This window comes from Lissotriton vulgaris, unplaced genomic scaffold, assembly GCF_964263255.1.
Source record: "Lissotriton vulgaris unplaced genomic scaffold, aLisVul1.2 SCAFFOLD_271, whole genome shotgun sequence".
Classification (NCBI taxonomy): domain Eukaryota; kingdom Metazoa; phylum Chordata; class Amphibia; order Caudata; family Salamandridae; genus Lissotriton; species Lissotriton vulgaris.
This window is the reverse complement of record NW_028242776.1, coordinates 395,690-422,483: the sequence shown is the minus strand read 5'-3', so window position 1 is coordinate 422,483 and position 26,794 is coordinate 395,690. Positions and strand designations below refer to the sequence as shown.

General features: G+C 45.7%; 1 protein-coding gene across 1 annotated transcript in view; it reads left to right on the top strand.

Moving 5' to 3' along the window:
- LOC147668844 (ras-related protein Rab-22A-like) overlaps nt 1–26,794 on the top strand; it is a 156,336-nt gene that overhangs the window by 36,763 nt on the left and 92,779 nt on the right. The window contains exon 2 of the mRNA XM_086948399.1: nt 9,127–9,206. Within this exon, the coding sequence (XP_086804525.1) occupies nt 9,127–9,206 (80 nt within the window). The remainder of the gene's footprint in view (nt 1–9,126; nt 9,207–26,794) is intronic.

Sequence of the window (26,794 nt, the reverse complement as noted above, 5' to 3'; positions counted from 1 at the left end):
GTAATAACTATCCAAGTGTCCTACTTTAACTGGGTTTTCCCGTAGTCCACCCGGAAGAGTCCAAAATCAACTACTTTGTTAACTTTATGTTCCCATTGAAAGTCTATGAGAAGCTGCGTGTGTTTAGGCACTGCGCACACATCCTGTGAGACTCCTACTTCCTAACCTGTGGTTGTTCAGTGTAGTTTCAGCGATTCCCTAGGCCCTATGCCTATTCACCTGTTCTGAAGTGGTTCTTATACCACTTACTTAGTATATGGTTCGTGAGGCCCCTAGGGCAGAATTTTATTTGTGCAACTTATAGTATGCTTATTGAGTCAATTGTGCAACTTATAGTATGCTTATTGAGTCAATTGTGCTGTATCTCGAACTCTGACCTCATAAAGAGTGCAGTGGGGTTGTGTTAGTATTAAATACATATATATTTTATATATACCTTGTGTGGTGTCCTTTCATTTGGTATTCAAGGAGTTATTATTGGTAAAACAATTGGCTTCACGTGCTCTCTGAAGTATTAGCCTAAGACTGCTCTGTCCATGCTACCACTAAGATAGCTGGTCTATAAGGTTGACTTTACAACCATCACCATAAGGGTTGTTTGGACTGATACAGGGTGCCCACTAGAATAGTGGACATCACATATCAGGCCAACTTCTCACATTAAGGACCTGTCTTTTTAATTTTTTTAGACCAGAAACCCATTTACTATTGGAAGACGTGTTTATTTGTTGCTCTGTGCTAGGCAACTGCCATAAAATGTAAAGCTCTAATTAACAAAACCAGCATTTGCAATGCAATAGGTCTCGCATTATTAAAGTTTGAGCTATTGGCATTGCTAATAATAATGCAACACCAATAGCTCAAACTTTAATAATGCAAGACCTATTGCATTGCAAATGCTTGGTACTTTAGAGCGTGTGCTGTTATAGCCAGAACAGCCGACTTTGGAAAAAGAGTCCGAGTCCTGGTGTCGCCTCCACATCCTGTGATTTTGGGCAAATCACTTCTGCCCCTGTGCCTAAAAAAGAATCTCGCCTTGTGTAATGTAACTCATGCTCGTGTGAAGTGCTCCAGTGCCCTTGAGCCGAATTTGTGCTATGTAAAACCGCAAAAATAAAAAAAATAGCAGTAGGCAGAGGTACTATGGTCTTAGTGTTCGGTGTATACTGCACTTGGGGTTCACTGCACTGCACACAACACAACCACACGTAGGCCTGATAAGCCCATTCCTGTTCCGCACCAGGGCTTGTGCCACTACTCCCATCTCTCACTTCGTAGGGGACAGTGGGATATGGGTAACAGGATCTACAATAACCTCATTAAATAAAACGTGCCCATATACATTCAGTAGTTCACCACCTTCTAAAGAAATTGCAAACATGTTTGCTGACGTAGCTGTAGAGACCTTCAGGCGAGACAGCAACAGTTAAACAGAGGAGGGCACCCTTTGTGTGCCCCTGAAAGGCAGAAAATTGAACAAAATTAAAGGTCAGATTGTTTATGTAGTACATCATATCAGTCGGTAAACAGCCTGTTTCTTAACAGTTCAAATTAGAGCACAAAAGGGAACTTAAGTAAATGTGGATGTGATAATTAACGCCTATTCTAACTATTTGTGGAGTAATGTGTATTTAGGTTCATTATGCACCACCCCTCTCATGTCCAGGCAACACCAGTCTTTTCTTCTAATTATATTTCGAAAGGTTTAACTGGCCAAAGTTTAACAAAGAGAATTGGTACTAAACTGATAATTGCAGGTGCAATAAACTTCACAGCACTTCTACTGCTGCTCCTGCGCAGGAGTTTGTTTGTGTAGGGTTTGCAATGTAATAAGTCAGTTGTAATAAGGCCCTTGCTGAACATCACATCACATACCTTCATTTAGAGCACGTCATGCTATTTTCCGCAATAACACAACTCTGGAGACTGCATTAACGGGATCATGAACCGTGATTTTACTGCAAAGGTGTAAATGAGGAATAACTCGTAGGAAAGGTGTTTCGTTGTGTTTTTCTGCCTTTGCAGTTGCGGGATAGTCATGACAGAATTACTGCATTTCATGGCGCAGCAACAACACTGCTTTCTAAACCGACATCTATTTTCTCATATTTAAGACACATTTATACCTCAAAGAAACTGAGCACCTCACTGTGCAAATTTACGCCGAGCAGGTAAGGAAGGCGATTGTTAAACGGTAACTTAAGAGCAGGTGGTCTTCAGTCCACCCTTTAGACAATTCGTTTTGTAGTCATTGATGCTGCAGCCATTTGGTACCACCCTGTTGGCAAGAAGGGGCAGGTGCAGCAGTCTTAGCGATTTAAAGAAGGGATGGATGAAAGGAAGCAGTAACGATAGAAATTTCGCGTCACAGGAAAGGCATAAAAAACAAGTATTCAAACATGCGTGTGCAGTGAAAAAAGTGTCGCACAAACCGGTACAAAATAATGTCTAGAATCTTGATTTCCTTCTTAAATGCTACTGGTGCACAGCGCTACCATCTCTCACATGTCACCCACTACAAGGATGTGCTGTATGACACATACACTAATAGCTGAGCTAGTTAGGCGCTTGACGCTTTCATCGTGTTTCATGAGGTAGCCGTGAGATGGAAGCTTTGAATAACCTTGTCCGCCTTAGTGGTGCGCGCGCACTACAGAGGGGCGATGGAGCCTGTTGTCTCTGCTGCGCGTGCTAGACACCGACGGGAATGGGCGGAGCTGAGGCGGGACATGCACCCGCCTTTGCCGAATTGCGTACTTTTTTTTTTTTTTTTTTTTTTTTAAACACGCTACAGCCATTGCCAGCCTGCGAAAGCAAAACCACACGCACAAGCGTGTGGTTAGCTTTCTGAAGCCCATACAAGAGGTCTTGCGCTGCGTGAGCAGTGCTGCGCACTGCAACGCTAGGCCTAAAAATGACCTGAATTGTTTTGGGGTACCATAAATCTGGTTTGTTGCGGTTTCTTGTTCTCCAGGTTCTTTGGTTTTTTCTCATTACAGAATGTTCACAATCAATATATTCTTAATACTGAATATTGACCATTTTGTTATCCATGTGAGATCTATTATTAGTCAGATGACTGCTTTGTAGTGAGAACGCAAATTAGAGACCCCTGCATGCCTGAATTTGAATGCTGTCTATCTAATGTTTTTCCTTTTCTGGTGTGTCGAGTAACAGCACCTCAGTGTCAAATTAAATTATATGTCCTGGACCTTGAGGAACTAAGTGATTGAAACTACTTGCTATTCTTTGCCACATCAGGCAACTCCTGGTGAAACCAGCATTAATAAGCATTTACAACGGTTTCGCCTTTGAAAAAGTTAGAGCTGTTGGCATTGTAAATGACAACATTTTTATGTATGTGTTGGTTTTGAAAACAGATAAATAAATGGCACGGTCATTTACAATGCCAATAGCTTAATCTATCGCAAATGCCACACACAAACACACAGACCCCCACACACAAACACACAGACCCCCACACACATACATACCTACAGAGCCACACACACACACAGAGCCACACACACACATACACAGAGCCATACACAGAGCCACATATACATACACAGACACACACACAGCCCCCCCCCCCCCCCCCCCCCCCCCCTGTCGGGACGCACCCTCCAGGGCCAGCATGGACGGGAAGTCCTTGCAGTTTGAGATGCCGGTGGAGTCGGTGATGCAGGTCTTCCACAAGTTGGACCAGAAGGTGGCCGTGGTGATGACCGTGCCGTCGATGCTCGACACCTTCTAGTAGTCAGTGGGCAGCGTGGAGCAGACCAGCACCCAGCCCGACAGGGCCAGCAGGCATACCGTTCCACCCGAAGGACGCCGGGGGCAGGGATTAATCAACCCATTCACCTTGTCTAATGCATCTCTACTTTCTCTGCCAGGTGAGCTCTCCCACCGGCCTCACACCCTGGTCTGCTCGCTCATTGTCCACGTGCTGAGGTCAGTCTGAAAGATTTCCGACCTGATTTCAGGTAAATCTATCAAGATTACCTAAAAGAAGCGGGAGCCAGGCCATGGAGGTATCCTGGCCACCCACTGCTTCGATGCCTTTCCTAAGCCACCAGGTTTGGAGCTTTCACGAGGCGACTTAAGGAAGCAGCCTTAGGGAACCAAATTACTACACAAATAATTTTTTTTTAAAGTCCTATGGGAACGGGCACACGGACAGTTTGGCCCAAATATTACAGGGGCAGTGGAAAGTGACCACTAGTAGATCAAAGTGTTTGAACTGAGATGGTAGACAGAGTTATTAGGTTCGCAAAATTTTTAACTAGTGAACTGGACTGCTAAATCACACGCAAATTTCAGTCCATAAGTGTTTATTTCAGTAATGCTACAGTGGAGCAGCTTTGTCTATAAAAGGTGCTATTGGTCAACACACACATTGTCACATTTCATTTACAATGCCTTTCATCTAAATGGCTGATTAAAATCGTTTTGGGGGAACAGGAATTAGTAAGAAGCATCAGTATATACATATCTTTGAAGTACAGGGGTTAATGTCAATATCGAAGCGTTATAGCTCTAGGAAAAAGAACGTGGATTTCATATTGTGAGTTAAGGGCAACAATAGGAATTGATGCTAGAGGGCGCTATTTGTCGTTTATTGTGCACGAAAGTTCCGAAAACGAATGTTTTCCCTTTTATATGTATTTGCGAAGGTGTTTGTAAGGTAAAAGTTCATAACTTGCTGTCAAACGGGGACAAGCATTTACAAATCCAACTGTTTTGCTTATACGATTTACAAGAATTACTACACTTGGCACAGGCGCCAGTGAAGAACGTAGCAGTGCAAGCTTCTTCACAGCAGAATTAATAATTCCCGCATTATTAGAATGCTGTTTCTCAGGCGCCAATGTAAACCGATTTAAAAACTTGAATGTAGAGAGAAGTAATAATACAGGGGAACACTATAGAGGAACGGTTGGATCTTGGATTCCGGGCGTCTGCTCAACATCCCGTGATTCTTGGCTAATTACGTAATCTCCACGAGCCTATAAAAAAACATGAGTATGTGTTGTGTAATGTGGTGCTCATGGAAAGCGGCCTTCGGCCGAGTTCGCGCTATATATAACAGCAACAAAAAAATAACAAAACAACCAAAAAATGCTGTGCATTTGATTTCACGTGGCGTCTATAGTAAGTGATATTGAAGTACCGGTAAGACAGCAAGATGTCGTTTTGAACTTTTTTTGGGGTGTTAGCGTGGAACAAAACAAATGTAGGTGTTGATAAAAATCTTTTTACATAGATCTGCAAGGTTTCTGACACAGTGCATTCCTGTGCGCAGTACGATGTCAGGGATTTATCTCTGTTTCTTAGCAACGCGCATCGTCGGCACACAGACATGTTGTGTATGAATTTACACATATAATAACAGGATCTCCACAGAGCGGATGAAATCTGCTCAAGTGCTAAACCCTCCAACCCCCCTGGCCTCTGACGTCAGCGGATGGCTCCGCCTCCCCAAAGGGCTGCTCTGAGTCGCTGTGCCTAGCGCCGTTAGTTGAGAATGTTTTTATGCCCAAGAGACAGCTGACTATGGCGGGCGCTGGCAGAGGAGGAATTAAGAACTCCAGTACGCACATTTTTAGGGTCACGCAAACACCACTTCCCCACACAGCCAACATGGCAAAGGGCCACAGTTTCACCCCTTCCGTCCACTCATTCAGTTTAAAGAGCCGCAGTGAACACTGCCTCAGAAATCACTAGTCACTGTGATTACCGAGTGAACAAATTGCAAAAGCAGACGTTAAGTTACATGAGGCAAAAGTGACAATTGTGAGCAAACAAAATACACGAGGTAGCAAAAGGTACATTACATATACGAACTCGAAAGTTTCAAGACTGAGCTTCGCAAGTAAGCTACTGCTCGGCCGCCATCTTCGGCGGAATGAAACAAAGCAGACACGGCCCACCGCCGGAATGACGTCACAAAGGGGCGGAGAGCGGAAAAATCACCGGAACGCCCAAGAATCTGCTCCGGCAATGACGGACAGATCTCTCTTCCAATGGCTAGCCTCCATTTATGGAGCTAGCCAATGGAAGAGCAGGCGGGACAAAGCCCCCGTACTGCTTCTCAAAAGATTTCGCCTGCGCGAACGCTGCAGCGCAGCGGACGCCAGGCGAAACCTAAAAATTCAATAGGTCTCTCCTTTAATTAAGTTAAAGCCATTTGCTTTGCTATACAATACCATTAGAAAAGCAAATGGCTTTAACTTAATAAAAGGCGAGACCTATTGCATTTTCAATGCTTGTTAGAATTGCATTTCTCCTGTCTTAATACGTATGAAATCTTTTTTAACTGGTACTTTTGTAATGGTTTTAATGAACCAAAAACACTATTTTTTTTCCTCCAGCAGTTAGAAGGTACTTTGTTAGGTCTGCGTGTGTAGGTGGTGGAGATGTTGGGTGAGAGTGACTTTGGGAGCTTTTTTTTTTTTTTTTTTTTTTTTTTTGGGTTTGCCTTGTTGTACAATAGCCATGAAAGTGCGAGGCTTTGAAGAGTGGCATGTTGTTTATTTTGTTTTGCATCTGTTTAGGGTGGAAGGTGTATAGGTTAAGGGTAGTGGGGGGGAACATGTTGGTCATGTTTAGAGGACATGCACTGCAATGGATAAGAGGCAGGTGAAAGATTTGTTGTCTTGGTGTATTTGTGGTAGGTGTTGGTGAAGATAAATAATTTAGGAGTAAAGGCGGTTTACGATGCGTATTATTTGTGCAATCAAGAGGGTGGGTGTATGCTTCTAATTTGTTACAAAATTTATTATGAAACTGTGAGATTTTGATGTGCTGGTCTGTGCTATGTTTTGTTTTTGTGGAGTAGTGAGAGGGGATATTGATGTAGTGGTTTTCTGAGAAGGATTTGGATATAAAGTACTCTTGGTGAGTGGAAGTTGAATAGTAAAGGGGGAGGTAATGTGTTGGAAAAGAGTGTATGTGGTGTGTGAGAAGGGATGGACAAGAGGGAAGAGTGTGTTAGATTTGCTAATTGGAAAGGGTAATGTGTGCGGTGGAGTATAAGGATTGTTTGGTTGTGTGTTTTAGGTAGTAGGGTGTTGGTGGATGATGTGATGGTTGGTTGAGTATAGGCTTATTGGTGACGGAAAGGGAGCAAATAAGGGGTAGAGCTTGTGTTCTTTTTATGAATAGTGAGTGTGTTTGGAGGGATTAAAGTTATGTATAGTGTGGCTTTGTGTTATGTTGGTTACGTGTGGATGTGTTAGTGGTATAGGGCAGAGAGGTGCTTTGTGTGAGAGGGAATGAAACATTGTCTCAACTGGTAATCATTTTAGAGGGCAGATTCAAAGAGCATTAATCAGCCAGAAAGGGGAAGACAGGGAGACCACAAGAAGTTTGTAGGAAGAAAGTAAATTCTTATTTGTAAGTAATTATATCAGCACTACAATACAATGTATGCATAAGTAACCAAAACGTGAGTGTGTACTTTACGTGCTCTTGACAGTGAATGGCACAGTGACACAAATGGAGTGAATAACAGTGTGAACGGCGCAAAGGATTATAGAATAGGTAGTCAACAATACAATGAAGAATATTTATAAAGCAGATCTTTTGTTTAAGTTGCTTAGGTTGACCACAGTAATGCCAGAAGTTACGCTGAGTGGTCGACGGCGTTTGGACCTGTTTGATTCCAGGTCATCATCAGGACCAGGTTACTTAAATCAATAGTGCTGTATAAAGTGAAAGAAAATTACAATGAGGCCCAGAATAGAAGAGATTCAAATTAAAACAGGACTGTGACAGAGGAGAGGAAAACTACCTGTTGTGGTAGTTATGATTCCAACCAGATGGGAAAATGAACTAAGAAGGGTCCAATTAGGCTCTCTATGGGAGGAAAGGAAAGTGCTGTAAGAACGGCTACATGTGAGTTGGGGGACAAGGGTGAGGGGGAGTGGGTAGTTGCAGAAAGAGTAAATACCTGCAGGGGAGAAAGGAAGGAACAGCTTCGGGACACGGTGGTCCTTGTTGATTAAATCGTGCTGGGCGCAGTAGCTGAGTCGGTCGAAGCCGGACCTCAACTGCAGGGAGAAAAGATGGTAAGAATATAGGCAAGTGATGAGGGTGGCTCTACAGCGGGAGAAAAGAACTGGAGCATACCTGTGATAGAACAAGACCTAGAGTTGAAGAAACGGTCCTTGTGGTTCTTTGAAAAGAATTCCTTGCAGTGGGTATGCATGATAATGGATTCTTGCCAGCGGGGCGACATCTACATTAAAGCATGTTGGGCCTAGCAAGGAGCCCTGTGGGACTCTGCATCCAATGGGTTATCTAGGTGAAAGAAATGGCTCATCACGAACCTGGAAACTTCTTTTGTTCATAAATGCCTTGAATCCACCTAAGGACAGAGTCCAGTCTCCGGACCAGGATGCAATGGGAAACTGGGTCAAAGGCGGCACTGTAATCCAGCATGATCACAGCCGCTGAGCCATCCCGGTCTAGGATGGCCTGGAGCTCTTCAGTGGCTACCAACAATGCGGTCAAAGTGCTGCGTCCTGATCTGAATCCTGTTTAGGTAGGATGAAGGATAGAATGATTTTCTATCAAGTTAGAGAGATGTGTATTAACATGCTTTTCTAAGATTTTAGTTGTGATTGGGAGCAATGAAATTGGTCTAAAGATAGCGACCATCAGGCGGTCTGCATGTGGTTTCTTAAGCAGAGTTTAAACTTTAGCTTGCTTCCATGCTGAGGGAACACTACTGTGTACCAGGAACCTATTTAGAATGTTAATTAGAATAGGTAGAATAATGTTACCAGCTATTCGTAGGGAATCCGGTAGAGCTGGGTCTAATGGCAAGTCAGATTTTATGGACATTAAGATGCGATAGGTTGATAGTTGAACTATCATTGTTGATTCTTCAAAGGAAGTTGGACGAAGAGATGTGCTTTTAAGAAGCTGTCTATATATCCTACGCTGGTTGAACATGAAAGTATTTTCTTGCGCCATCTTCATAACCTCAAAATGGCCAATTTGTTTCATGTCCTAACACTTTGACATTGTTGTCTGAGAATTTAAATGCAGTAAATTATATTTAATTATTTGCTTGTTCCACATTAACTTCGACTGACACTCCTTTTTGTATCTTTTCAGGACACAGGAGTAGGTAAATCAAGCATAGTGTGGCGTTTTGTGGAAGACAGCTTTGACCCTAACATCAATCCAACAATCGGGTAAGAAGTAGCACAAACTGTCAATTTGAGACGCCTGATGGCTACTAAACAAATTTCAGCGTTACTTATGTTACCTTGCTTTAGCTATTGCTAGGTCTGTGGCATTCTGTAAAACTGCATTTTCTTCTTAAACGCTGTCCACTATGCCTACATCCAGTTTATAGTACGTTATTATGTTAGGCACTGGCTTCGTTTTTTGCTCTAGAAGTAGAGGTGTATTATTCAACTGTGGATGGTTATTTTTGAGGTCATTGTCATCAAGAGAAAATGTTCTGATTGTTCTTACACGGTATTGTAAATTGCAATAACCCCTTAAATAATGTGTTTTTCCTATTAGTATGGTAGTGAGCCCTTCTTTTGCCATATGGTGAGATCCTGAGTTTTGTGATGCTATTCTTTGCTCTGGTCCATTCAAAGGCCAATAGTTTTTACAATTTTTAAGGGAGTGGCCAATATGAAATGTTTTTCGATTCATGCCTATTTGCACTTTTTTGGGGCGATCGGGTGTGAAAACCCAGAGGTGAACCAAAAAAGTTCAGCAATTCTGAGTTAACCAAGTTATTTGCTTAGATTGTTAAGTGTTTCACTAAAGAAACTAATTGTTATAATAGGAAATAGTGAACATACGTGGGTCAGAAAGAGAAAGGGCAAGAACTATTTTGTCGGGGGGTTTTTTCTTTTTTTTTTTCTTTTTTTTTTTTTTTACTGAAATTCATGTATGAAAGTAATGTACAGTTATGCCTGCCAGACTCTTACAGTCTCCAGAGAAATATAGTGCTTGCTGTTTGTTCAGTATTCTGGGATCCACAAAACCAATGGCCGAGCAGTGGCTCACAGTGAGTTTTCATTGTGTATCAATCATGGATCACTTAATAAAGAAAAATCAAATGAATTAAGTATGAACAAAAGCTATGCAATTGTACCAGTCCAAATTTTGTATTCCTTTAAGTGCCTTATGATTGAGTGACTTTTTTCAACGAGCATTAGCAATGCCAATGGTTCTGGCTTATGAATGCACTGTTAAGCCACACCTAAAAATCCATGTACGTGAAGGAGCTCCCCGTGCTTGGGATCCCTTAACCGGGTATATCCCTGTTAGCAGCAGCCATCGACCTCCCCAGGAACAGGAGTAATGTTCTGGACACCGCTGTGACCCGCCAGCGTCACAACAGAGAAGTCCCTGCAGGAACGGAGTGCTGTGAAAGCCTGAGACGCGGAACAACGTTGGAAACGGCCCGCACCACAGCAGAGGAACCCAAGGGACAGCGTTAGGCGGAGTGAGGCTCGGGTCGGAGGTAATCGACACCCGATATCCTCCACAGCCAGCACCGGGGACAGAACAGAACGCACACCGGACCGTCCCCCCCCCCCCCACCCCCGAATAGAAGGCAGACGCTGAGATCGGGAGCCAGGGGGTCGCATCTCAGCGGACACCCCGGGACCGAAGAGGGCTGAGGCTGAGGCAACAACAACGGAACACCCGCCCGACTGCAGCAGAGGACGCTGGTCGCAGCACCGGGATCGGCAGGAGGATCACCGAGATCAGCGAGATCAGCGGGAGCAAGACGACAACGGAGGCCCCCCCTCCCCCCACCCCTTTGCACCTACCGCCACAGCAGAGGAATCAGAGCGGGGCAGCGGGCACCAGGACCAAAGCAGGAGGAGCACCGGACCCCTTTCATTCCCTTTGGTCCCGACGGCAGCATAGGCAGCACCGGGACATGACGACGCAACCCCCCCCCCCCCTCTCCCCCACACACCGCAGCAGAGAAATACGAGCGGTCTGGAGAGCCGGGAGGGACGCTGGACGCCGGTTGCTGGCTAACACGGCGGGGGTCACAAGCTCTCGAAGCGGACCCGAGTGAGCTAAACACAGCTCAACTTCAAAAATAGCGAGCGAGGAGCTGTAGGGGCGACAGAACACCGAAGCCTGCCCCCATTGACATTGACAAATCGGTAGATTCCTGGCAAATGGATGGGATGCTTTTCACTATAATACAGGCTGAGCTCTGACGTGAGATCAAGTATATTCAGCCACTTACATCTACGAAGAGGAAGGAAGCCAATCATGGATTAATGTAGTGCTTCTGTAAAACTCTACGGGCAATATTTACTGAAACACAGAAACTCAGGTATTTACTTCTCCCACCCGCCGGCTCTCTTTTGAAAAATCTAACTCTTTTGAAAAATCTAACTCCTTTGTACAAAATGGCTGGGGCCATAAAACTGTAACAATAAATCCCCCCCATACCTCTGTCGTCCACGTGGCCCTTCAGCTCAACTCCCCCACATAGAGATAAGATGCCTCCCAGCTATCCTTGAGCTCTGTTTGCTTAAACAGAAAGTGGAATCTCTTCCCCTGTGCTCAGAGCAATAGCAGCAAACAGAGGACTATTCTCTCTTTCTCCCAGCCTGCATAGCAACAAACAGAGGACTACTGGCTTGATCTGAACTATTTGGCGGCCATTTTAGTCTAGTTTCTAGTTTTTATTGGATTATAGTATTTTAGACTAGTAAAACAGAATGCTGACCTATGCCTGTATTATTATACTCTTACTTATAGTTTTATCATCTGTTTAGGTCCGATTACTACCTCATATATGAAAGAATGTCTACCTATTATTGTATTATTGCAGTATTGCTCTCCTAGCCTATTCTGAATTTTTGTACTACACAGACTGCTACCTCATATATGAAAGAGTGTTTGCCATCATTGCATTAGTACACTCTAGCTTTATTTTAAACATTTGTACTGCACAGATTACTACCTTAAATATGACAGAGTGTTTGCATACCATTGTAGTACTATACCTATATCGGTATTTTGAACACCTGTAAGCACAGATTATTACCTCGTACATTAGGATTCCTCACTAGTGCCACTTTTACTTGTATTTTGAACATTTGTAAATGCACAGATTGCTACCTCACACTATTTGGGTTGACAACCAATGTCACCTTCGATTTTTGAGTTTTGACTCATGTAAATTGTTGTATCTGGATCCTTCCTCTATATTCTAGCAATATTATCAACTATAGTACATTAGTGCACTCTACCATTGTACCCTACCCTTATATATTATCAGTATTATGCCTATTCTTACACCTTGTACCTCACAATTTACCGTATGTATTTGCCCTACTGCTCGCTCCTACATCCTGGATATGCTGGTTGATTACTAGTGTCACTTTGTAATTTATAACTTATTACTGTGTATCCTACTGTATGCACCTGTTTTTCTGCACACATGTTTTTCTGCACATTGGTACCACTATAGTGCACTACTGCATCCTCCCATACCCACCTAATCCTGCAACGCAACATGGACCCCATCGGCAAACACACATACAAAATCAACTACCCACCATCACTCACCAGAAAAGCTGACAAACGTTTTAAACACAACTTCCTTAGGTCACACTCGGAAACGCCCTTTGCTGACACCTACTTCTCACCGGTCAATGGATCCCTGAACACCGATATCATCTTCCACACCATACGCAGAGCTCAATGGAGAAAAGCGTTCTTCACCCTACTCACCGTCTCCTCCACTAGAAAATCCGCTCACAGCCTAACTCTCTCCATCACACCATCCCAAGTCTTTCCAGGCAGAGCCACCATCACTATTTACAATAACGGGATTGTCCTATCACAATCCACAGACAGGAACCTGGAACTGCTAGACAACATGTTCCCCACCTTCAAAGAACACCTCTCCAATTCACGGACAAACACAAACACTCATATCTCCCCCAGTCCCACCAACCATGACCTCACAGCTACATACTCTTCAATCAGGGACACACCGACCACCCCTGACCTCCCATCCCCTAACCACAACCCCACTATCCCAATTCAGCACTCCATCACAGACACAGATCGCTCCCCCTCATACACCGCTCTTACCCCCGCCCCTTCTACCAACTTGCGGACCTCCACACATACCCTCAACACTCCTATCACACCTACAGCGGGCATTAACACCCCGCTCGCCGCTGACAGCACAGTTCCCACCCATAACACACCTAACTTAGTCCAGCACCAGAATAACACGCATTCCGACAATTCCCCCCCTTTATCCCCCCCATTCTCAGTCCTCATTACCCTCTAACCAACCTCGCAGAACGTACCCCCTCTCCTAATTTAACTCCCCCCAACAGGACCATCTCCAATCCCACTTCCCCCCCCTACTCTCAGCCCCCATTACCCTCCTTACACCCCCACCACGGCCACCAGTCTCCCAGCCTACACCTTGTCCCCCCCGCCTACCACCAATGCCCCCACCCATAACACCAACTTCCTCCCTACCTCATCCACACCCCTCCCGTCCAAAACCTCTCGCCTCCCTAACCCCATCCCGCACACCAACGCAGACCTGCTCGAACACCAGCCCTCCCTCCCACCTGCACACGAATTCCCTGGCCAGCCATTCACCCCTGACTGCCACTCCCACCCCCACCACCTACCCTACGATGGAATACATCACGGCCACCCTCACTCAGATCAAAGAAGACATTCACGCCATCAAAGAACTACTCTCCACACGCCCCATACACCGCCCACCCACCTCCACCCCCCTCCCAACTTGTCTCCTACTCCGCCGGCGGACCCCCACCCTCATCACGCCCCACACCAGGCGTCAATCCCTGCTCATAGGCGCAGCAACTGCCCTCGTCCCCCGCATCGCCCCTGCAACCCCTCACACTTCTACACCTCCCTGCCAAACTTGTCCCCCACCCCTCCGACTAACTCTCGCACTCAGCTATCCCCCAAGCTGACATCAATCCCAGCTCTTAATCGCAACAACCGCCCTCGCCGCACCCACAACTATTCTTCTGACCTCGACACACTCCCCCTTCTCCGCTCCTATGACCCAGCCCCCCAAACTCACACAAGCACCCCACACCGTAACATTCCCACGATACACCCAAATCCCCTTAGACCACCCACACTAAACAGCAGACTCTCCATCCCCAATAACCTTAGAAAAGTCCCTCTCTCGCTAGAACCATCTAACACTCTCTACACACCCCGTCTCAAATGCACTCTTCTCAACTGCAGATCGGCCACGAAACACTCAGCAGCCATTGCTGAGCTCCTCTTATCCCGGGACCTTGACCTAATCATCCTGACTGAAACGTGGCTAACTGAATCTTCGACACCCATAATGGACATTCTGGTTCCTCCCAACTACCACATTATCAGGCTAGACAGAACAGGCCAAATAGGTGGTGGAATCGCATGCATATACAGGAACAACCTCTCTGTTCAGAAAGTCAATTCCACATCCCTACCATCCCCAACATCCTGGGAATACATCTGCCTCGACATTATTAGTGAGGGCAAACCGATATGCTCTCGTCACAGCATTTACCACCCACCCAGGGACAACCTCACCTTTTCCCAACAAATCATGGATATGATCTCAACCAATTCCGGACGCCAGCTCACCCAAATATACCTTGGTGACTTCAACCTCCACTGGAATGACCGCAACGACGTGGTGGTAAATAGTCTTAAAAATGTCCTCGATGCCCTTAACCTCACCCAAATATGCAACAGCCCGACCCACGAGAAAGGCTCTACCATCGACCTGATCATCTCCAAAGAGGACTCTATCCAACTCGAATCCATCCAACCCTGTGACTGGTCAGATCATCATATTATCACATTCTTTATCAACGAAAAAGTCAAAGTTAACCCGGCGCAACTCTCCAAGCCCAAAGTCTGGAAAAGAGACTCGAAAAAGCTCAACCCAGGCTCTCTGCCCCCTAACAGTTGCAATCTCCTACTCCCACCTGCAGGCGCCTCGGACGTCCAAACTCTGACAGACCACTATCTCAACACTATGACCTCTATAATTAATGAGGCTGCACCTATGCAGCTAAAGAGTCTCTACTAAAATCTCCAAACCATGGTACGACGGGAGTCTCAACGAAGATAGAAGAGACATGCGAATGGCAGAACGGACCTGGAGATCAGCCCCCTCCGCAATGCACCTAAAAGATTTGAAGAAAAAGAGAAACGCCTACTTCAGGAAAATAAAACGCTCAAAATCGGACTTCTTCAGCCTCCAACTTGACCAAGCAAAAAACCGCCCGAGAAAACTGTTTGAGCTAATCAAATCGCAATCCAAGGAGCTACCACAACCACTCAACACAGTGCGTGCGGCACCCTCCTGTGAAGACTTTGCTGCTTTCTTTATCCAAAAAACTGACAAAATAAAAAGCGATCTCCTCATTGACGCAAGCCTCTACTCCAAACCCAAATGCCCAGCACCCGCTGAACCAAAAAACAATTCTACATGGTCAACCTTTGGCACATACTCGGAAGAAGAAATTGGCAAATTACTCAGCACCCTGAAACCATCCAATCACCTCACGGACCCCCTCCCTGCCTTCGCAGTAAAAGACTTTACCCCTTTGCTTCTCCCTCTCTGGACTAAAATCATCAACAGCTCTCTCCAACAAGGAAGCATACCTGACTCCCTCAAAGTTGGTCAGGTCACACCTCTACTAAAGAAACCAAAAGCCGACCCCTCTGATCTCAACAATTACCGTCCCATCACCAATATCCCCACTCTCGCCAAACTGCTGGAAAAATGCGCACAACTACAATTGACTAAACACATTGAGCAATTCGATCTCCTCAACCCTCACCAGTCAGGCTTCCGAGCAGGACACAGCACAGAAACTGCTATGACTCACATAATTGACGACGCACTTCAAATGCTAGACCAAAACGACACCTGCCTCCTCATACTTCTTGATCTCTCCTCAGCATTCGACACCGTTAAACATGAGAATCTATTAGAACTACTAAACACAAGAATGGGCTTATCTGGAACTGTCCTCAAATGGTTCACTTCCTTTCTTCACAACAGGTCGCAGAAATTCAAGAGCAGCAACCTGATGTCCTCGCCAATACCTGTACCGCTAGGCGTCCTCCAAGGATCCTCTCTATCCCCAACTTTGTTCAACCTAGTCATGGAACCTCTCACCACCTTGCTACAAGCATCCAATGTACACTTTCACATGTACGCCGATGACACCCAACTTTACCTCAAATTACAATCACCCAATGACATACTGCTCCTGAACTCAACGATCAGATGCACCCAATCCTGGCTTGCCGACAATCACCTCCAACTCAATGCCCTGAAAACAGAGTTCCTTCTGATCTCACCTCCAGCGAAGATATCCACCACTCAACATTGGCTTAAACTCCTAACCGCACTCAATGTCCAACCCACCATCGTGGACTCAGCAAAATCTTTAGGCATAACACTCGACACCAATCTCAACATGCAGCAACATATCAGCAAGGCAACAAAGGGAGCGAACTTCCAGATCAATACTCTGAGGAAACTTAAACCCTACCTCCCAGCCAAAGACTTCCAAACTGCAGTACAAGCACTAGTCATCCCACGAATTGAATACGGCAGCACCGCCCTCTGCCGACTCCCACTAACTACAACCGCATTACTAAAAGCGTCTCTAAATGCTGCAGCGAGACTCATCACTGGATCAAAAAAGCACTCCCATATTACCCCTGACTTGAAGTCCCTGAATTGGCTGCCTTTTGAAGCCAGAATACATCTGAAAATCGCCTGCATGACACACAAGGCGGTACACCTAAGCTCACCCGGCTACCTTGCTCAGAAATTGACAATCTCTGGGGGAATCAGAAACACGAGAGGCACAAACAATCTTCTGCTGAAACCTCGAAGATTCCGGAAGGAAAAAACATACAAGCGCTCCTTCTCAGGAATGGCGCCTAGGATTTGGAACTCACTCCCTCCCGAAACAAGGCTTATCTCCTCCACTACACTCTTTAAAAAAGAAGGCTAGCACCAACAATAAAAAGATGCTAAATAGGCAATCACTTATTCCAAGGTTAATTAGTGTTAAAGAAAGGAAGTAACTAGGGAGTTCAATGCTTAAACAACTTCATGTTTAAAGACATCTTGCACCAAAGGTGTAAAAAAAAATGTGTTTCTTTAAAAAGTGGATTTAATTAACATGCAGAACCTTTTCACCGTACTATAACTGATTATATCAGTGCATTGAGAAGTATTAAGTTAAAAGTGATAAATTTCAAACATGAGTTTTGAAACATTAATTCTTCACCCTACCCCGAGAACAACACCAATAGTGAACTAAAGAGCCAAGTCAGTTGTTATGTGCACTTCTTGGATGGCCTGGGTTCCTATTTTACATGAATTACATAGGAGTAGGTTTTACACAGTGAACAACCTAACGTCATGTATTTTGATGTCTAGGATCACACTGTTTGGTAAAGTGGGGAATCCGGGATAAGCTAAGGTTTTCTGGTTTCACATTATCAATTCAGCCAATGGATGTATATTTTTTGCTTTTCCTACACCCACCAATACCACCTCACCCGACCGAGACCCCGCTGGCATCACTGCGGCCCTCTAGCACATCATAGACCAAACTTTTTGTCCCCTGGAAGAATCTTTTTGAGTTCTTTTACAGAATACCCTTCCCAAAGTTTGTTTTAGCCCTGTAAACATAAACCAATACCAGAAACGCCTCCGTTTCCAAGTGAATGCCTGCAGCATTTGGGTGTCAGGATCCACTGCGCTCATGGCATGCCTCCCACCGCTTGTCATTTCTGAAAACTGAAGACCAGGTACATACAATGGCGTGTCTGGCACCCACTAGGAATGTCCTTCAAGAGTAAAAGTGAGCAGTTCCATCTTGTTCAGTCTTTTCTGTGTGGTGGCGTGCCGTCCTCCAACCCAGACATCCTCTCCTCTGCGCCATCAATTCTAGTTCCCTGACAATCCAACTATTATCCCATTCTGTCTATGCGGTCTTCAAGCATGTCGAAATGCAGATCCATTGTGTGAAAACCCGCTTTGAGTTCAACCATAAATGCGGACATATCGTTGAAGGTAACTGCATCTGGGTCACAGTCCTCAACTTCACCTGTGTTGGAATGAGAGCCATGGCCCCTGGTAGGTTTGATCTTTTCAAAGGTTACTCTGCACTGTTTGGGATTAGTGCGGCCCATTATGGCAGAAGGGTGAACCACACTGGTGACCGCGTTGTACTGTTGTAGCAATAGCTCTATATTAGACTGGACATTGAGAGAAGTTGCACTGGCAGGGTAGGTGGGACAGTGACAGTACCAATGGGAAGGACTGGAGTCCGGAATGCCAGGTAGACCTCTAAAGGGTTGACAGAGTGTCTAACAGATGCAGTAGGGAGATTCTCTGAATGAAAGACCACAAAGCGGATGTTGAGGCAGAGTCTAGGAAAAATATGAGATGTGACCCTCCGTTAAAAGTGCAGATGTGTAAGGGGCCAGACCAGCAGGGCGTAAGATTAGGCACAGTCCCAATTCATTTTATCCACAAACAATGCACCAGCATGACCTTGTGACGGTGAGTTTAGTAGGTAGCCCAATGAAACAGCGGGTTGCAAGGAGTCCGAGGGGAGTCCCCATCCACCATAGGCACTGCTCAGAAATGTACAGGAGGTTTGGATATACTGTATGCCCAAGAAGAGCACCCGGGACAATGCTCTGGCGGTCTCTACCTGTGAGTCAGCCGGGGTGTGGCACTAGAAGACTGGGCCTCACTGAGTGAAGGAGCACCTACTGCAACAACCGGTGGCCGCAGCAGGGCCCCCACCGCCTCACGTAGCAGAGTCCGCATACACTCATGTGGCAACAGTGTTCATACCCGCCGAAGAGCAAGGCCGCCGCCTCAGCAGCCAGCAAAAGCAGCGGGCTCCCTTGGCCGCAACAGGACACCCCAACAGCAGCTGCAGAGCCGGTCAGGGTCACAGGGGCTGAACGGAATCTCCAGCAAAGGGCAATCGGAGCTGGCTCCCACGCCGTCTGGTCTGGTGCGGCCTGGAGGTTCAGCATGCAGCATGGGGACTCTGAGCACCGACCACAGAGAGTGAGTGTTGGGTGCACTACGCAATCCCAGGGTGGTTGAGTGACCTCGGCCTCCAGCTCGCCAGCGGCACCTGTCACCGACTGGGCCTCTAAGGCTGCACAGCTAGCCGATGGCAGGAGTAGCGGTTAGCAGGCACCAATATTGCTCAAAGCTGGTCCCTTCAGTAGGTCAGGATCTCAGCTGCAGTATCCGAGCAGTTTTTCTGAGCAAGAGGCGATGATGAGAATTTAGCGAGATTAAAGGCTGCTACCACCGAAGCCTCACTAGATGGTGGCCATCTTGACGCCAGTCACGGCCACGCTCCCTTTCTCTCAGTACTAATTTATCAGTGTCATCGGTGAGACTGCTACATGGTTTCTCTTTACTGTACTTAAAGCAAACTATCCAACTGATTAAAGCGGATATATCCGGATCACAGCACGGTGCATGTTATGCTGGAATTCTTTCCAAATTGCTACTGTGCTCGCTCTTCGGACTGAGCTTCTTATTGATTCTTCCTGTACATGATGAATGCATGCATAGTATCAACTGAATTGTAAAAAGTCTTTTGTATCCCCTCTTGACAAAACCTTCCTCAGGTGCCATTGTTCGGAGTAATTACTGACCCATTTAACTACTGCTTTTCATCTCCAAGAAAGAAGTAAATGTCCTTCTTTCCTCTTCCATTGTGTCCAGTTCTCTTCGAGAGCCTGCACAAGCAAACTTTGATCCTACTCACAGCACCAAAATGTCATTGATCGCAGTACAACAGTAGCTCTGCAGGATTCATGATCAGGGAGGTAAGGCAGCTCTTCATACCCTTTGACCTTTCTCATGTCTTTGACACTGTCCCCTGCAGCTTTGATTGTGAGGATGCATGGGGTGGCCCTGGGGTAGTCCAGCCTCGTAATAGGTTTTCTTTTCTATCTGGTCTGAGCCAGGAGGTTCTGCTGCCTCCTTCTTTGCTCTTCAGTGGTTAAATCTACTTGTGGACTGCTCAGCTATGCATTCAGCCTTACCATGTTTATTCTCTGTGGCCCCACCAGCTAAGCACATTCAGACTGTTCTCCATGAGTTACATTGATGACACTCTACTCGCTCTGTGACTGCTTGCTTTAACTTCTACGCTTGCCTACTGCAGTGGCAGCTTGGATGGGTTGCTGTTGTAATACTTTATTCGATAGATATTTATCATAAAAGTACAAACATACAAATATATAAAAACAATCCATCCAAAGTACTACAGTTACATCCAGAACAGCAAATAGCAATTTAAGAACAGCAAGGAAAAAACAATGATTAAAACAATGTTTGCTTATTAAAAAGTATTTATGCGTTACCCAACAATCTAGAGCGTATTATCCAAGCACCCTCCACATATTTTGCCACCCCACAGATGATATGCATAGAAACAGTATTAGTTGAGATGATACGGAGGGCTGACCTATGATCTTTTACACCCAACTCGCTGCATACAGGTTTCAACCATTTAGCCCTAACGGATTTGTATGCTGAACAGGCAAATAAAAAATGGCCAAGGGTTTCCTCTGGACATTGGCAACCTGGGCATTTTCGTTCAATCCCCCCCTTGGTCTTCCACCTTTCCATACATTTTTTAAGGGGCAGGGTGCCATACCTTAATTTCAAGAACCAGGTTCTATCTCTAGCTACTTGGATAAAATCCAAAAATGGTTCCAACTTCATTGAAGGTTTATGTATAAGAAAGTTCGTCGTTAAAGTCCCCAAATTTGAGTTATTAATCTTGGCCTCAACCCAGTCCCAATATAATTTCTTTACAATTTGCTTTGCAGGAGGGACTTGTGACGCCCAGGACTCCCCCAGGCCTATTGATATTACTAATTTCTTAAGGTTGTTAAGCCACTTTATTTGGTGAGAAACATTTAGGGTTATTAACTCGTCCAGCACTCGGGCATACCCGGCTAGTTCCTCAGTTCTTCTAAGGCGCACCCAGAATAGCAGCGGCCTTAGTTGAACTTTTTCCGAGATCAAATTTTTTTCCCATATCAAAAAATAAGGGTAACAAAGGGGTAGAAGCTGGGAGTGAGACTAAATCTCTGAACTTATTTTCCGCAGTTACCAGTGCCTTAGTATTTTCAGCACCCCATAATTCGTAGCCATAAACTGCAGAGACTAAAGCCTTCCCTTCATAGACTACCAAGGCAGGGGCGACCGGTCTACTAATAGAGAGGCGCTGGTTCTTTAGTATTGCACCGGACACCCTTTTAAGATTTAGTACCATTTTTAGGTCGAGCAGACCTAAAAAGCATGCGAAGCATGCTTTGTCTGCGAAGACATCTTTTGCTGGCGTGTCTGGGGGAATTTGAGACAGCGATCGCCAACGCTCGCTGTCTCAGATTCCTCCTCGAGGGCGCGCACGACACCGTGCACATCCCCTGCCTGCCATTCACTCTCAATCACACACAGCCACACTCAGGCATGCGCGCACACACACATACACCCACGCAGGCACAATGCATACACACACACACACACGAGCGCCCACGCACGCACATACATACATGCAGAGACACCCCCCGCATACATACACACACGAGAGCACTGAGGCCCCCCCCAGCTCTTTGGAACTTACCGGGCTAATCTCGGGGGTCTCCACTCGCAGCACGCTCCTTTCCCGGGGCTCCCACTTGGTCAAGGGAGCCCCGCAACACTTCCGCAACCTCCTGCTGGCGGCCCCGGGGCTCTCCACCGCTCACAGGAGCCCCGGGCCGCAAGACGGATTTACGCCTCCTGCCTCCTCTTCCGGTCCGAACGCGGCCACGCCCCCGTCACAAGGCGACCTTGCCTGACTTCCGGTGCGGCCGCGGCGGGATTCACTGCTGGCTTTCAGTTTCCCTCCCCCGCCCCCCTCAGCTCCACGGATCCAGATCGCCCTGGAGTTTCTACCCCCATGCACATCTCCTGTCCCTGGAGGCTGGCGCAAGCATGGTGCATTTTCACTTTCGCGGTTTCTCTCCCCCAGAGTGCAGCACCGGCTTCAGGGCCACCGCGTTCGTTTATTTTATTACGTGTAACCGTGGATTCTCCTCTGGGAGGGCTGGGGTAACAGGTCACAGTGGCGGGTGGTTTCACTGCGCAGAGTACCTCCTTATATAAAGCCAGCATGTTGTCCAAGGTATTGTTCAGGGGTATATTACTTAAACACCAGTCCATTTTAAACATGGTAGTGCTATTGATAGGCACAGGGAGATGGAATGATTTTCACGGATTCACAGGATGTGGAGCCCAAGCTGGGACTCGGACCTTTGTTTCCTCCGCTGCGCTTTGTTTTATTACCCCTACCTACCCCAAGTTGCGCTGTTTCTTTACTTTTAAATCTACTTTACCAGAAAGCATGAGGCATTGTAGCCCCTCACACTCCCACTTCCAAGGCATGGAGGGGGCTTCCGAGGGCTCGGGGGTAAGGGGGAGGACCTGCATGCCTTTCTTATTTTCTACATGAGCCCACTTTCATATAGCTCCCCCACCCGTCACCGTCATTTGTCCTCAATGCGTGTTAGTGTTGGTTTATGTGTTTTTATTCAATGCAGCCCTGCCCCACCTCATATCAGCACAGGGGGAGAATGTAATGCTTACCCACCAACCAGCTCTCTAATTCCTTATCTAGTCCTGCCAGACCTCCGACTCACCCCATGACATCAGTTACACTTTCCTACTACCATTAAACCCCACGAAAAATAAAATACTGTGCAGAATTCTGCTGGTTAAAAAACGGACCCTCCATTAGTCCCCATTCTGCAGCAATTAACTTGTAACTGTATTTACTTGTGAAGTATTATGGCATTATACCAGTGTTTACGTGTGTACAGTTACCAACCCGCCAGCACCGTCACCGTCTAAAGAGGAGCTTACTGGGAAGGAAGGCAGTGCTCTTCTGCAGCCCCTTCCCAAATTAGCATTTTTCTTCCTTTCGCTGCATTGTCTAGTTTTGGACTTCTTTGGACTTCTTCTCAGTGATAGTGTCCCTGGGAAGTCAATGTCTGGATTCACATCATTAAAACGAATAAATGCTTTGGAAGACGTTTGGGCCTAGGTTTATTTTTCTCCATCGCTCCACTCCACATTATGCCTCGCGAAGGGTTTCAGTGAGCATTGTTTCTGTTGAGGAAGGCCCCATGAGCACTCTCTGGAACATCCTATCCCCTCAGCACACGTGCACATCTCCCGGAAGTCTGATGCTGCAGCACAGGCCAATACTTCCTGCCATTAATTCCTTGCCCCCCACCTCCGAAAGAATTTAAGATGGCATGTTTGACCTCCGACCTTGCCTAGTCCCCATCTGTTCTTAAATTCACTTTCCATGCCCCTGAACATCAACCGTTTTAAAACCACACAGGGGATACTTATACTGGGCAGTAACCTGCCACGTCAGGAATTGGTTGATGTGGTCTGGGGCGGGTGGGGGGTTGTGCCAGGCACCCTTTAGAGCCTTATTGCATCCTTGTGGCTTTATATGTACAATTCCTGGTTTAATAGTTGATTAATATCGGTTGATATAAATAAGGTTTTCAGTTTAAGCTTGAATGTTAGTCTTGAGATAAATGAGACTGTTGGCCTTCTTAAGTCTGGCTTGAGGACACAGGTATGTTGATTACTTGTTAAATAATTCTTTAAAATAACAGTAAGGGGCTTGCATTCGGGCCAGAGGAACATTCCTCTCACCAGATGTTATTGGCTGTCATGCAGCTCCTCTCCCGTGATTCTACTGGATACACCTATCTGAGCTTGACACTATCTAACCAAACTAGACTGTTAATCTTTAGTCGTGCCAACTTATGATTTAATTATGCACCATGATCATTAGTCTTCCTTTCTGGTGCATATTGTTCTCTTTGCTCTGCAGTGCTTAGATATGATAGTCTTTAGATGAGTATGCTGTGCTGTTTTGCTTGTGTATATCATGGCCAGTGCTGTCACAATGTGTTCATTATTCTTTACTCTCACTATAATCCAGATGCTCATTGAGCGCACTGATGCTCCTAGTACTGGATCCAATTGTGCTGTATTATACTACTGTAAATATCTGAAGTCCTTAAATATGTCACTCTAGTACTGGTCTTTGCTGATTCCGAACGGTTTCCTCTGCTCCTCCAAGTGTTGGTTTCTCATTTCATTTGATGCACTGCTGTACCTTTCCATTGTTTCTGCCTCCCGGGGCAGTTGAATGACCTGCCTCGTTGGTTAGGGGTTCCCTGCAGACATTTTTTAATGTTCCTAATGTCTCTGTATAAGGTCAAAGTAAATTTACATTTATATTTCTCTAAACTCAGTGTTACCTGATTGTTGCCACCTCAGGCATTGTCTGTTGTGACCTGCAAAGCAACATGTAACACACCACGTACCCCCTATCCACACCACAGATTTCCACATCATGCCACAAAATGTAACAGCATACCACATAATGCAACTCCACAACATGCCACTGCACAACACCAATACCAAAATAAACTCCATAAAACACAAACTCCACATAATTCCAGTACACCATTTAATCACTATCCACATAATTCCAAAGCACACCGTGCCGCATATTTCCACTACACAACTCCACACCACACAATTCAATGCCACACAATTTAACAAACCATTCCAATACTACCCATCTTTCTCTCGCACTGCCGCAAACCCATGCATTCTCTCCCCCGCACAACCACTGCCCCTCTCATCTTCCCCCTCACACTACAACTTCCCCTCTCATCTCGCAATCCCACTGCCCCCTCTCATCTCGCAATCCCACTGCACCCTCCCCTCCCTCACACTCCCTCTCTCCCCTCTATACTGCCTGTTCACACATGCTACCTTGCCGTACCTCTTCATGCGGTGCACTGGTCCACCTCTCACCTCATACCTCTAGGTATCACTCCCACTCATCCCTCCTTCTCATACTCACTCCCTCTTCCCGCCTCTCGCATATGGTTGACTTCATGTCTTCGAGCACATTTTCTTTACCGTGCCTTTTCATAGTTTCCGACCCTCAAACACATGCTCTCCTCCTCTTGTTGGGTGTATTCTTCATACACAGCTGCTCCCTCAAATGCATCTGTGGCCTGCTCTCCCCTTATTTCTCTCTTCCATACTCTTTCTGCTCCTCTATATACAGTTTACCACTTCATGCACAAACTACTTATCCCTCACTATCTTCCTTTCTATCTAGTATGTGCAGCTCTCACTGCTATCTATTCACCATACCACATAATTCCACTACACAAATAGACTTCACACCACTTCATTCCAATCTAACCCACATAATTCCACTCCACACCACATACATCTGCTCCACTTCAAACGAAAATACATAGGTAAAAGACATTGGCATTTACAACGCCAAAGCTCTAACTCTCACAAATGCGAGACCTATTGCATTGCAAATGCTTGTTAAGATATGGGAATCCCAGCTCATATTGTTGGACAGCCTCACCCCAAGATAATCAAATTCGTTCACCACCTCTAAAGGGGATCGACACAAGGTAAGATGAACCTTCCTAACCTTTCTGTTTGGAGTTAGGACCATTAGCTTTGTCTTCAAAGTGTTGACCGTTAACCCACGATCATTACAAAAGAGGGAAAAGTGGTCATGCAATTTTTGGAGACCCTTAGGGGTCTTGGACATCAGGAGGGTGTCGTCCGCAAAGAGAAGTGTCTGGGTTTTCTCCCCGGCAAGGACGGGGCCATCTGCCGGTTCCTCCCTCAAATGGTCCACCACCCCATTTATAAAGAGGGAGAACAATGTCGGCGCCATCACACATCCCTGCCATACCCCCCTGCTGACTGGTACCCTCTCTGTCATTTGACCCTGTCGCCCCCATTGAATCCTTGCATAGTTGTCCTCCTGCAATTTGGTAACCAATTGCAGCAAGGGACTAGGAAACCCCATGGCTTGTAAAATCTCCCATAGCTTGGCACGAGGGATAACATCGAACTCGGTTTTCAGGTCAATGAAAGCCAGATACAAACAGCCCTTAATAATTGATACAGACTTCCTTTTTTTTTTTTTTTTTTTTAATTATTTTTTTTATTTGGTAATTCACAATTGCAGATACAGACAAAGAGAAAACAAAAAATTCAGTAAATATAACAGTCAAAAATGAGCAGATAAATTAGTTAAAGTGATGCAGGAATACTAAGGACATAGTAGAATGAGGAAGATCGACAAGTGCAATAAAAAAAAAGGACCTGATAGCCATAGTTATAATAGGCGGAATAGTATCAAAAAAATAACTATACCAATTTTATCCTGATTGCATTCATTTATACATAATCTCTATTGTTGTTTTTCCAATTATCAATTGGTTTCCAGATCTCAATACCACGTGCTCTCGCCTTAGTTCCTTTGCAGGCAAAAATCGCCTTCTCTTGGTTGTACATACCTAACAGCCGGGAAAGCCAAATCTGAAAGTTAGGGGGATCGGCATCCTTCCACCAGACTGTTATTATTCTATACACTGCTGTACCCAGGAAGAGAGATACTTCTTCCGCCTTAGTATGACTCAGAGTGTTATCGTAACCCAAAATATAAAGGGTGGGAGATTCGGCTACTGGATGCCCGAACACTTCCTGCCAGAACCCTGCAATCATTGTTCTCAGTAATAATAGTTTTTCACATTCATAAAGCATATGTAATAAATTTGCCGTAGT